Here is a 14,035-nt window from a genome sequence, read left to right on the forward strand (position 1 = left end):
GTTCTCGCCTACATCGTCCATATAGGACGACTCGGGAACTCAACTCCTACCCCGGGCAGCTCACCTATCCCCTTATGCCCAGGGGAAAGGTATCAAGCCGTTTGACAGCTGATGCTGGCTGTCAAACCGGCTTTTACGCAAAACAGGCGGGAGGCAACAAACAGCTGCGACCGACGAAATCGCCTGCCACCGGAAGTCTCGCACTCCGAACCTGTTGTTCATGTTGATTTTGGTCAGCACCCTCCTAAGCATACCGATGCACTATGAACCTGTTGCTCAAAGATTTTCCCATGTATTTTACAAGGAAACTTAATAAGTCAGCATCTTCCTAAGCATATTGATGCACTATGAATCTGTTCATGATGTCGATTTTGCTCTCTGAGTTCATGGTGACCTAACCTTAACCCTAAGAAGGTTTGCTCTCCAATGCTATTTTCTCATGTATTTTACCAGGAAAAGTAGAAACATCAGGACACGCTTATCATACTGAGGCATTACAAATTTGTTGATGATATCCATTTTGCTCTCCAAATTCATGGGTACCTAATCCTAAACCTAAGTGGGTTCTCCCCCCCCCAGGAATTTCCCATTTATTTTACCAGATAATGTAGATAGGTCAAAAAGTTGGCACCCTCCTAAGCATAATGATGCACTATGAATCCATTGGTGATGTACATTGTGCTCTCTAAATTTATGGTGACACAACTCTAACCCTAAGTGGGTTTGCCACCCAATGGGATTTCCCCATGTATTTTACCAGGAAACGTAGGTAGTTTCAAAAAGTCAGCACCCTCCTAAGCATACCCATGTGCTCCGAATCTATTAGAGATGTCCATTTTGCTCTACAAATTCATAGAGACCTAACAACTAACTCTAAGTGGATTTGATCCCCAATGGGATTTTCCCATGTCTTTTGCCATGAAAAGTAGATAGGGTATGCTTGAAAAGTCAGCACCCTCCTAAGCATACCAATGTTCTTTCTCTAATTGCCTTTCTTTCTAGTTTCAGGATTAAATGTACTTCCTTACAGTTTTAGAACTGTGACATGCCTTTTCAATTATTGAAAAAAAATCACCCATCATCCTCATCCATCAATCATTACTTTCAGAAATCTCATATGTGATAGTAAAGGTAAGCCCCATTTTAAACAACTGCCTATTTCCAGCAATATTCCATTTGTTAATTGGAATGGCTTGCTACTAGTAAATAAACCTTTACTTTTTTCCCCTTCTTGCTAATGTTATCAGCTAAACTGTATAATTTTACACAGATAATTACACAACGTCATTTATAAATCTATATTATTTCTCTTACTGTCAGTGTAGAAAAGTGGGAAGATCATAGCTGCATCAATTTTGCATTACTGCTTTCCTGCAATTTTTGTTTCTATTTTATACAAATTGGAATATACTGCATTTTAGGTTATCCTAGTAAATATCTACCTTTTTATAACTATTAACGAATTATAAAATTGTGGCAAAATATTATTACTTTTTTTCCATCACAGCAATTATTGTAGTTTTGGGCTTCTTTGCAGCTGATAGGCAAGCTACAGCATGAATAGACACTGGATTCACGTATCTCCCTATTCTTCAGCATGTTTTAAAGAACAGGGCTTGCAGGTTGGGTTTGCACATCATGATACGACCCGTGGTATATGAACACTCATGTTTTCCTTTGTACAACACATTAAAAGAAAGCCAACAATCCACATTGCTGTCCAGGGGTGTCAACCTGCCAGCCTGCGAGCTGGTTGCATCATGCGGAGGCCACGCCCACCCCAGCTCCAGCAACGTGAAAAAGTCGTGATATGATGTTGCGACATGTCACGTGACGTGGCGAGTTTGACACTCGTGCTGTAAACTGTTTTGTGAAGCCAAAAGAGACGTTGAAAAAAAGAAAAGGATCCTAATTAAATTAGAGTGAAAAGAAAAGAAAAAAAAACCAGTTCAGGAGAAGTAAATGAATTTAGCATCATTTTATAGCCCCAAAGAGACTAGCATAAAAGGTATTTAGGTATGTAGATATGTGTGTATAGCATACTGTGTGCTAAGATAAAGCAAGATATGAGAAGATAATATGGAAATAAAGACTGCACACAGTATCACATGGCTCTAGCTTATTGAAGGATACAATTATCTGATATTTGGAGTATGCGAGTTGTCTTATTATATAGTAGCTGAAGCAAGGGAAGATTTAAAATGTGAAACACTAGGATTTAAGATATGGTGCATTCACTCTACTAAGGAAGGTTTTGAAGTGCTACAAATATATATTTATCATTTGAGTTTAGTTAGGTTTCCTTCCTTCAAGTCACACTTGGTTTACTGGAATTTTACTTAGCAAAATGTATGGATCATGTGTGAGCCATGGTTTCTAGCTTAGAGTTGGATAATACATATCAACAAAGCATGATTAAAACAAACAGTGCTTTACCCAAGACGTAAATTTAGTATTTTTCTAATTTGTCCCTTAAACTATGTCCTTGAACTTTAGCTCAGAATGTCTCAAAACTCAAAAGACGAAAGATTGTAGTATTTGGCCCTGCCAATGTTAACTGTTACACAACATAAATACACAGATACTTACAAGGCCGGCTTGGAATAATCATAGAAGGACAATCTTCATCACGCATAACTTGGGCCACAGACTAAAAGTCAAAACAAAAGCATAAGCAGAAATGCTGAAAAAAAACCCATCCATTTTTTAATATTAAGAATTAAAAAGTTGTTATAAATGATCAGTTAGAATTTCAGTGAGAACTATGAAGTCCCTGTCTGACTGGCATCCTATTAATAGTAAAAGAAACCAGGAGGATTCCTGTCATGCTTCTGAAGAGAAAATATTTGAGCAAGTAGCTTTGACCTAATTTCAGAATTAAATTACCGTTTAATATAATAAGTGTAATGAATTTATGACCGAAATCCAGGCTTGGTAAGAGCTTTTCAATATGAGATAATTGAAGAAGAATTTAATTTTTGAAAGACTAGAGTAAGTTGCTTCAAACCAGTGACCTCACTGCAAATCAATTAGTTAATTCCAATGACTCATATCTTTTGCTTTATCCTATCACTGAAATAAAGTATTTCCCAAATCTGAATTGTCAGATGAGGATTCAAAAAGCCAAGATAGCAGTTGAGACTACATGATCAAGGTATCCCATTTTTGCACTTGCACTAATACTATAAGATGTACCAATGAGCAGGATATTGATCATGTGGTCACAAACAACCTCTTGGCTTTCCTCCACCCCATCCCACCACAACCCCTTTGTTATGCTACTAATTATTTAATGAAAATTGAATATAGCCATTCATTTCCCACTTTTTGGCCTGAGATTCTCCAATGTTGCTGAATTTTTTTCTTTTACAATTATTTAAGCTCTTACCCCTACCCAGATTATTGGATTCCCTGGAGGAATGTCTATATTACAAGTTTCCAGATACATTCATTTCTGTGAAGTTCTGATAAACCTACTAAGATACTGGATGTTTTTTTCCTTAGTTGATGATGCACTTTGAAATTTAACTACCTTGGTTAAAAAAAAAAATAGAGATGGGGCAACAGAGACCAAGGAACCCATTTCTCCCACCACAGAGGTAAGTTGTGCAGATGAATATTGCAAGCAGCAAACAGATATGCAAATTGACCTTGTGGGACAGAGAATAAAAGGAGAGATACATTTGAACCATGATCATGCAATTCATGACCTTCTTTAAGTTTGCCTTTCTCACTCTTTTTCTTACCTCTGCTCAAATGTTCTGGACCAGAGTGCTAACTTGATTCAACTAGTGATGATTCTTCTTTATAAATATAGATGCTTAACTATTCCATTGCACAAGGTCTTAATTACACTGTGGTGCATTGTTCAGTGAATTGTAAATGGAGGGCTTGTTTTAAAATTACAGAAAATTACAGTCAAGGAATAAAAAATCTAGACCCTACTATGTTTTCAAAGACAGCTGGTGTTTTAGAGTGGTTAAGGTACAATGGAGGAGATCAATGTTCAAAACCACTCTCAACTATGGAAATGACTATCTGTCAGTCCATTGTACCTCATAAGGTTGCTTTTGTAGGGATAATATGAAGCAAATGGCCCACATTTGAGCTCCTAGAAGTTATACAGGACATATATTCAATAAATATAAATAAAATAAATTACTTTTTAAGTGGTTAGATGTTTGCATTCAGTGTTGTAGTTTGGCCTCTTTTAAAATTTTAATTTTGGAGGCTGACGTCTTTGCACTAGAAACTTATAACAATAGCTTTGCTGTAAGTAATCATGGAGATAGTCATACAGACAGTGGTGGGATTCAAATATGTGAACAACCGTTTCTCTGTGTGGATGCTGCTTCCGGAAGTCTGTTCTGGGCCTGGACAACAAAAAATTAGCTACTGGTTCTGCGAACTGGCTGAATCCCACCACTGCCTGCAGATATAAATTTGCCATTGATGTTTTTATTCAAGACTGATTAAAATATGCATCTAAACTCACCTTGCGTGGCTTAGTAAACCCAGGCTTGCAAAACTGTTTGTAGTACTCCCAATAACTTCTGTAGGAAGATTGCATTTCTATGTAGGTTGCAAATCTGTCTGGGCACTTTGAAACACAAAGCTTTTAAGACAAAACCAAAAAAACTGATTGAAGCATGAGGATGGCGGATGAGACGGCTATATTACCAAAGGACCTATGCAAAGATTTGCCAATCTGTAAAAGTGCTTCTTTTTTTTTAAACAGACTGTTTGCTTAGCAAAGCATTTATACAGTATACACATATAATAATTTCTTCTTTTTCTTCTTTATTTTGTAATACTTAAAGAGGGAAATGAGAAGAAGTTGAAAGATTCTTCCTTCAATGACTGCACACTTTCTCTTCTTATTATTCTAAATATCTCATAAATAATTTTAAAAATTAGTTGTGATTATCCATTACTTGATATATGTGTATTGGGGGGGGGGAAGTAATGAATAAACACAGGTATTCAGTCCTGCACTCAATATATTTTTTTCTTTCTTAAATGATATTCTAAATAGACAGTTTCCTTTCCATCTTATCGATATATCTCTACTGAGAATACAGAATTTACATATAACATTAGCATTTACTTTATGTATATCCAATACATAACACTTTTTATTTTCAAAATAGCTGTATCAAGATATAATCTGTGTATTCTTGACTGTGTACTACATACCTGTGTTGTAGGGCACTGTAGGTTTATTAGCACTATAGGACTGGCACATTTCAGAATGTTAAAATAAAATAAAATTGTTTTGTTCCTACAAGATAGAAAAAAATGATCATTTTCACTCCATGTATAAGTATAGCAATAATTAATAATTAACCAAATACATAAATATATTATACACATATTAAAAATTCACTCCCAAACCACTGCCTTTAGGGATTCCTATTATAGCATACATGAAGATTAATTTTGCGAAAATTGTTCTTTCCTTGTGCAATAGGATAGATAGCACCATTTTATGCTAATTTAATCATATTTTTCACATTAATGTTTTATCAAATATCCAATTCACCACTGTGCAGTAAATTTATCTTGTACATTTACAAAGTTTAAACACATACTACATGGTATTATGAAACTGGCATTTTTTTATAGTAATCACAAGATGGCACTAAAAAATCAGTGAACAACTTGTTTGTATGTAGAAACCTATAGACCTTATAAAATCCCAAGAATACTTTTCATAAGTATAGATCATTCTTATGAATGAAAGACCAGAATGAATTATATAGATATAAAACATACAGTTGCCTTAAGCCAACTTGGGCAAAAAGTTAACCCATTTATTTTTTAAAGCAATTTCCCATTAGAAGTACACTGAATTCCAGAAAGAGTGGATATAAATTACCAACAAATTAAATAATAAAGAATACTGAGTGTTTCATCAAACTTCTATGAATGGTCTAAAAATATTTAGAATTAATATGCCGATGTACAAAAATGGTTAAAATGACAGATTAAAACTAGAATCAGGGAGACCCAGGTTTAAGTCCAACTTCAGCCATAGAATTCCTCTTGTTAACTGGGCCAGTCATTTTCTGTCGAAATAACAGAATAACAGACTTGGAAGGGACCTTGGAGGTCTTCTATTCCAACCCTCTGCCCCAGAAAGAAATCCTATACCAGTGATGGCGAACCTTTTAGAGATCGAGTGCCCAAACTGCAACCCAAAACCCACTTATGCATCATCGGGTGCCAGGTGGGTGTGGCCCATTGGGTAAGTGTGGCTGTGGTGGTAACAGCAGACTGGGTGGGACTAAAAAGTTCAATCAATCAATTCCAACTTTGCAAGATCTTTTTTCCCCGCAAAAAGTTGAAATTGACTGATTGATTGAACCTTTTTTTTTGTACAGGGTGGCAGAGGCCTAAAGCGAAAAGGTTGTATAAAACCCAGCTGAAGGCCTAGGCCTGGGGCGATAGCGCGGGTGCCCACAGAGAGGGCTCTGAGTGCCGTCTCTGGCACCCGTGCCATAGGTTTGCCACCACTGTCCTATACCATTTCAGACAAATGGTTGTCCGATCTCTTCTTAAAAACCTCTAGTGTTGGAGATCCCACAACTTCTAGAGGCAAGTTGTTCCGCTGATTAATTGTTTCAATTGTCAGGAAATTTTTCCTTAGTTCTAGGCCCGTTCTCTCTTTGATTAGTTTCCATCCATTACTTCTTGTTCTGCCTTCTGGTGCTTTGGAAAATAGGTTGACACCCTCTTCTTATGTCAGCCCAACATACCGGTAATTTACAGGTTTGCTGTTACAGAGATCCACAAAGAAGATCCCAATGTAAGCCATTTAAACTCTTACAGAAAAAGATGGGATTTGAATTCAACAAATAAAATAAGGAAAAAAAGTATCCTTCCAGGCTGCTTTGCCTCTTTTTTGAAAGCTGCCGAGACCCCCTTTGGCTGTCTCTTTAGCATGGTTTGCCAAAAATATTTCATGCATTGAAAAGGGAAATTTCCAACCCCCTTTGAAAAAGTTAAGAAAGAAAAAAAAATCATACCCATATTCACCTATATGGCCACACTGCATCATTATGCTTTCTAATAGGACCATTGACGGCTACGAAGAACTGAAGTGTCCTTTAAAGTGTTCTGACTATTGCCTCTTGATATACACAATGAGTATACAACTAGGACTCTTTAAAATTGAAGTTCAGATTGATAAATTCCAAATGCACACTGCAATGAAATCCATACAGCTGAGTGGCAATCTAATTGGAGTTGAAGTGTTGCTATTTGCTGATAATACAGAGAGCACATTAAAAGAGTAAAGCCGTGGCTTCTTTTTCAGACTATCACACTATTGTCTTCTGAATGCAAACGGAATCTTGGTTTATATGGAGATTAACAAGGACATGAATTGACATAACAAAGTTCCCTCACAATGCACTTAACCCAAGACGGAATTAATTCTGTTATTTTAGTTCAATATCATCCCTTCCTGAAGAACTATGAATGTTGGAATTGTTTCAAAACATCAAATATTCTAAAATATTTATCTGGTATAGAATTTGTTGAACCATTGGAACTATTATTTACATTTTCCTGTGCCAAAGCACTTCAAATAACAGTCACATAAAGATTAGCATGTATCTTCAAATTTAACTACTCTCAAGATATGAATTAGAGGAAGCTTCTGGGTTTTACAAACCATAAATCTTTAATCCATATCAGCAACCGGTCAAATTTCATAAAAGCTTTTCTACATGAAATTTTTATTTCTGCCTCCTAACTAGCTTACCAAAATATTATCTTCATATATAATGAATTTTAAAGTTGTAATTCAAGAAAGAATGAAATATGCAGATAAGGCTTGATGAGTGCTGAAAATAGGTCCAAAGGATTTATAGTACAATCTAATATTTACTAATATATATATGCAGACTGCCAAGCTTGGGAAGGCTGATGTATCATTCTGTACCCTTATTATACTTTAAGAAAAAATTATATTAAAATGCCACTTGTTTATAGCCCTCATAAATACTAAGAAACAAGTATGCTCTCGAATAACCAAATGCCCTGAGCCAAACTGATACAAATCCAGTTTTAGCCAAGAAAGCCAGCTGGATGACTTTGGGCCAGTCACTCTTTCTCAGCCTAATCCAACTCACAGGGTTGCTGTGGAGAAACTAGGAGGGGGAAGAAGTGCTGAATATGTTCACCATTTTGAGTTACTTGTAAAAACAATGAAAGTGGAATACAAATAAATAAAATAAACTGGCACCATATCCTTTTTCACACATTACATTAAGCCAGGATTTTCAAGAACTCAACTGCTCCTGTTTGGCTCTTCAAAAGTTCCTTCTGGGGTCTGCTTACTACATCATTTCAACATATATTACATTAGTTTGGGATAATTTTAGGGTTGGGATGGTTATAATTTGCTTTCTATAGGTCTCCAGTTGTCATTTGGTAAGGAAATGGGCTAGACATCTTTAGTCCTGTCCTCTCAAGTGACATAAACATGGCCTCCTTTAAGCCTTTGGAAACGTTGGAGGCAGAGTTGCAGCCCCTGACAAGTTAAATGCTTGCCATATGTATCAATTTAAGCAAGCAAGAGAGCATTCTTGCCAAGTTCAGCTTCTGGCATATGATACTGCTTGAATAAAACATGACAAACTTACAGAAATAGGAAGCAGTCAGCTGTGCTTAGAAATTACTTTTCTCTCAGAATGACATAACAATTTCCCAGTTGACATCTTATTTAAGCATTCAATTTATGTTGCCTAATCAGACCCAATGCATCTTAGGTTCACAGTCACTTGGATTCATGATGTAACAGTTACATAACTAAGTGACAGACAAATGTCTGAGCTGAGCAGTGACTTGCTTTGAACTTTTTTTTTTTTAATAAATCTTAATTGGAATCCCAATTTTAAAAACCCTGATGAATGAAGGGAGAAGATACCTGCAAGCTTTCGATATGTCCTCTGCAAAAAAAAAAAATAGAAAATGAGCTGATAGTTTTGATGCATGTGGCAGGAACACAGATGCAAAAGAATTTGGTACTTACTCATTAGGTGTATCTTTTTGACCACAAAACTGCCCATAGCTATCAGTTGGATAGGCTACTTTTCTTGGGTCACCATGTACCCAGGCTGTAAAACGGAGAAGAAAAACAAGAAAGCATCAAGTCATTTTGGTTGGAATTAAATTTTGCTACTCATTAAAATGCAATTCCTATGGTCATGAACTGTTTTAACCTCTCCCAATGGCTACTGAAAATATTGATTGCTTCTTAAACAGTCGCTTTTTTTAAAAAAATGAAAAAATATGGAGGGGATAGATACAAAGCAAAAAACATCTCTCCCTCCCATTCCCCCCCTTTTCTATCAGAATGTATCTGGCTTACAGCCAGAAAATGAGGTAATGCACTTAGAAAATGACAGTTATTAAAATGAGGAGAGGGATGCATTACAAAAGCTTTGTTGGTATAAAGCTGTACAATAGTATTGAACCAAGCTAAATACACTCAACTGACTTCATGCATGCTTCTGAACTTCCTTCTGTACACAGAATTGTATGAACCAATTAAAATACACTGTCAGGTTCCAGTTTATGCAAATCACTTTGACTCTGATCTACTCTAATTGCTACAGTCTCACACTCCTCTTCATTTAATGGGGTTAAATGTAGAAATACTGGAATAAAATCAAGCCAAAATCAAAATCTTCTCCAAGGTCATCAGGATAATAATTAGAATCATAAGGCATGAAAATGCCTTGTTCACAACTATCAACAACAGCTCAAACACAAATCTTTGCAAGCCAAAGGTAGAAGGGACAATGTAATGCATAACTCCTAATGGCCCAGATTTGTTTTGTTCATCTGGATTAAGGCAGAGTTTTATTTCCTTACTTTTATTTAAGTATGAATGTCAGAGCATATTTCATTCTATCTTCATTTCTATACACATTTCATATGTGCAGAACATAATGATACTGTGGTAGTGAGTTTATTTTTCTTTCAGATACTGAGGGTTTGCCTTATTTTATACCATATGATAAAGTTTGACACCTGTGAAAAATGACACTTGTGAAACACTAATGTAGGTCAGATAATATATTGAGCAAAATCAAGCAGAAAAGAAAAGAATGCACCACTTAATCCTGCTATTATAATTTTCTTTTCCCACAACAATTAAATAAAGGAAAGATAATATTTCCTTCCTCAGTTCTGGACAGAAAAGCAACATCCATTCAATTATTGATTTTCTCCACAAAAAGTATTGCTTTGAAACCTAATAATTTCAATAATAAATTGTTCTTATTGCGTGTACAGGAAAGCACAAGGCAATCAATACAAAGATTAAATTGGTTGTAACCTGCTCCCATCACATGGACTATTGAAAGTTTAATTTAGCTGATTGGGCATTTATTATTTATTAGTTAACCATATACGTAGGAATTGTATATCATAAACTGCACTTTAATAACTCTGGAAAGAAATATTTCTGAAACTGATAGTTACAGGTAGTCCACAACTTATGAATACAATTGGGATCAGAACTTCTGTTGCTAAAGTGAGACAATTGTACAATGAGTTGCTTCTGATTAACCTTTTATAACCTTTTGTTAAGTGAATCATCCCAGTTGTAAGTCATTAAATGAACGTGGCTTCCCTCATTGACTTTGCTTATTGGAAGCAGTTGGGAAGGTCCTGGGATCCTGCAAGGGTTATGAATACATGCCGGTTGCTATACAATCAAATGTTGATCACATGACCATGGGTATGCTATGATGGTTGGTAGTGTGAGGACTAGTTGTAAGTCACTTTTTTCAGTGCCATTGTAACTTTGAATGGTCACAAAACAAATGGTTATAAGTCAAGGAGTGTCTGTATTCAAAAGGCAGAGAGCACTGAAACAGAACATTGGAAGGTTATTATCGTAAACCAGTAACTCTGAGATTGCAAAAGATTTGATTATCTTTATCTTCACATGTCTGTGTCAAGTCTGAAAAACCAGTAAGGACCAAATTCTATGTTGAAAATTACAAAACTAAAAGTTCTCAGCCAGTATTTTTTCCTATCAGCATAAAGATTCGTATCTGAGAAAGGTCCATGAATTTTAGATGTTTCGATTCTGAAATATAGACTTTTCTATTGATTGAATAACAACTAAACAACAAAGCTGGTTGAGATTTTTTTTCAGTTTTAGTCAAATGTAAATGCAGGGTCACCCATATCTAATTGTAGTCAAGAGAAAAATCTTTTCCCCCTGTTCTTCTGTAAAGAGCCAGAAATATATAGATCCTATTGAGTCATGAGTAGCCTCGGGCACAACTGTGATTGTGAGCTGATTATAATCTATTTTTCCCTTTATATGAGCTTCATGGACTCTCATGCATTTTGAACAGGACAAGTGTCTGGAGCCCATCCAAAGGTGATCTCATCTCTCGGTTAAAAATAAAGCACATGGACAAATGGGAAACAAGAAAAGGAAATTGTAATTTAAGAAAGAGGGACAGATGTGAATGCTACCAGTTTGTAAGGGAAAAACATTTCAGATGCAGAATGAGACACGGGGACAAAAAAAAAATCTCTAGGTGTCTCTGCGTGTGAAAGATAACACACAAACATACAAAACTGGATCTCATTTTGAGCTGCTTTCAGCATCTGTGAGTGTTCAGAAATTTTATTTGATATTCTGTCCTTTTAATTAAAGGCAAGCCCAATGTGATTTATATGTACACTTTTTCAACAGCGACTCAAGCTGTGAAGAAAAGCAAAACAAGCCAAGCATTCAGTCATTATCTTCATCCATTTTCGATTTTCCATAGTCTTATTATTTGGAGAAACCTCTCATAGAAAAGTGCCATGAGATCCCAGGCAGAGGATTAAGAGAGATTTTATGTGGTAGCAGAAAGTACAAAGCTGTAGAAACATCTAAGGACACAGCACAATTGCAAGCTTCCAACTGTTTTTCTGCTACTTCTCCTCCTCCTTGCCCCACCATTTTTTGATCACTTCATTTTTCACGATGGCATACCAGTAACAAAAGGTGGGGGTTTTTTTGAAAAAAAATTAAAGAAACTATTTCATAAAGAGGTGATCTACAGTGAAATACAAAAGTAGTGAGGCATGATTCTAACAGAATGAAAGTCTTCTCTGCCCATAAAATTGCTTTTGCTTCAGGGAAGATACAATTGGCAGTTTAATCTCTGCTAGGCTTTGCTGCTGCTTTCAACTGAATCACCCCACTGTTTACATTTTCTGCACCAAGGCATGTGAAGCCACAGTGTGGTGAGACCTAGCGCGCCTTTGAAATCTAAGTTTCTTCCATCTGCTGTGACTCTGAGTGAAATATTTTTTATAAGCAATAATAGAGTACTGTACTTCGGGACTTGAGGTTTAATGAGATCTTTACTACTTTGTCAAAACAGAGGCCTGTTTCCAGTTGTTAGCTACTTATTAGCCCTAAAACGTAGCCTGAAATTTGAGAAACTAATACGGCTTTAAAAGATGCTACTTGACATTCTATAACAAGAGTAAGTAGAAGGTTTTTTTCTAGCAGGTTGATCAACAAATGAAAGGAAATAATGAAATCTCAAACACAAGATTTATAAAAAATGAACTTTGCTCACTAGAAGTACAGTTGACCATACTTTCTTGGAAAAAAAATAAAGGACAAATTTGAAAAAGGGACAAAAGAGGCTCATAAGGATAAAAAGAAAGTTTATGTTTTACAAAGAAAAAGTCAAAAGCAGACCCAACAAAATAAATCATTAGACAAATCTAAATCATTAAATTAATTAAACCTAAATCATTAAATTAAATAAATATTCAGGATAGCTTTTTAACTACCCTTTATAATAAAGGATCTATGGATACTGAAAGTACTATAGGCGTACAAGGCAATTATATTTCTCATGTCCCAATGAATTAATTTTCTATCCTGAACAAATCTTTATTATTTGAAAGGAGCCACAAAAGAGAAGAAGAAATAGCCAAGTCTGCTTAATGTAATAATGTAAATCAGTACAGGTAGTCCTTGACTTATGACCAAAATTAAGTCCAAAATTTCTGTTGCTGAGCAAGAGAGTTATTAAGTAAGTTTTGCCCCATTTTATTTGATGACCTTTCTTGCCACAGTTGTTAAGTAAATTACTGCAGCTGTTAAGTTAGTAGCACAGTTGTTAAGTGACTCCGGCTTCCCCAATGACTTTGCTTGTCAGAAGGTGGCAAAAGGTGACCACGTGACCTTGGGACACTGCAACCATTTTATAAATATGAGTCAATTGCCAAGTGTCTTAATTTTGATCACATGACCAGGGGGATGCTGCAACAGTCGTAAGTGTGAAAAATGGTCATAAGTCACTTTTTTCAGTGCCGTTGTACTGGTCACTAAATGAACTTTTGTAAGTCGAGGACTACCTGTACTGCATTCTGATTATTACAACAGTTAGCTGAACATGGGCTTTTCCTTAAAAGTAGATGCAAACTAACATGTTTGTTTAATTAATTGTAATAAATGTAAATGTAACCCAGAGATGCCAAAATTGTCTTCCATGCATGCTAGATATTCCAGTTCTTAATTGCCCAATACTCTTAAAAGCTCTTATGGGGTTATTTTTGGTTATTTGGAGCTTCTGGAATTCAAACTGAAGTTGTTCAGGGAAGATGCATGAGGAGCAAACAGCAGTATTGATATTAATAAAGAGCATCAATATAATTGGATTAAATGTCCAGCAATTTTTCTTGCACGATTTACTGCAAGAATATGGATCTACAATATTATTGAAGAATACTGTGATGATATAATTTATTTTAGCAGAAAAGGAGCACCTGTTCCATTTCCTTATTGGTAATGCCTAATGTACAGGTCACAAAAGGTGATCACATATCGCTGGGACACTGCAACAGTCATAAATATGAGTCAGCTGTTAAGCATCTGAATTTTGATCACATGACCATGGGGATGCTGCAACGGTCATAAGTGTGAAAAATGATCATAAGTCACTTTTTTCAGAGCTGTTGTAACTTCAGATGCATTCCATAGTTTGTTTCC

At 35.8% G+C, this 14,035-nt stretch overlaps 1 protein-coding gene across 1 annotated transcript in view; it reads right to left on the reverse strand.

Annotated features, from left to right (window-relative positions):
• The window catches only part of SLC44A5 (solute carrier family 44 member 5), a 43,097-nt gene that overhangs the window by 28,117 nt on the left and 945 nt on the right, over positions 1 to 14,035 (reverse strand). Inside the window, exons 2-5 of the mRNA XM_015813216.2 lie at positions 9,041 to 9,125; positions 5,197 to 5,281; positions 4,496 to 4,615; positions 2,590 to 2,650 (exon numbers count right to left, since the gene is read on the reverse strand). Coding sequence (XP_015668702.2) covers positions 2,590 to 2,650; positions 4,496 to 4,615; positions 5,197 to 5,281; positions 9,041 to 9,125 — 351 coding nt within the window. The remainder of the gene's footprint in view (positions 1 to 2,589; positions 2,651 to 4,495; positions 4,616 to 5,196; positions 5,282 to 9,040; positions 9,126 to 14,035) is intronic.

The sequence above is a fragment of the Protobothrops mucrosquamatus genome, unplaced genomic scaffold (genome assembly GCF_001527695.2).
Source record: "Protobothrops mucrosquamatus isolate PMUCROS unplaced genomic scaffold, P.Mucros_1.0 scaffold142, whole genome shotgun sequence".
NCBI classification, from domain to species: domain Eukaryota; kingdom Metazoa; phylum Chordata; class Lepidosauria; order Squamata; family Viperidae; genus Protobothrops; species Protobothrops mucrosquamatus.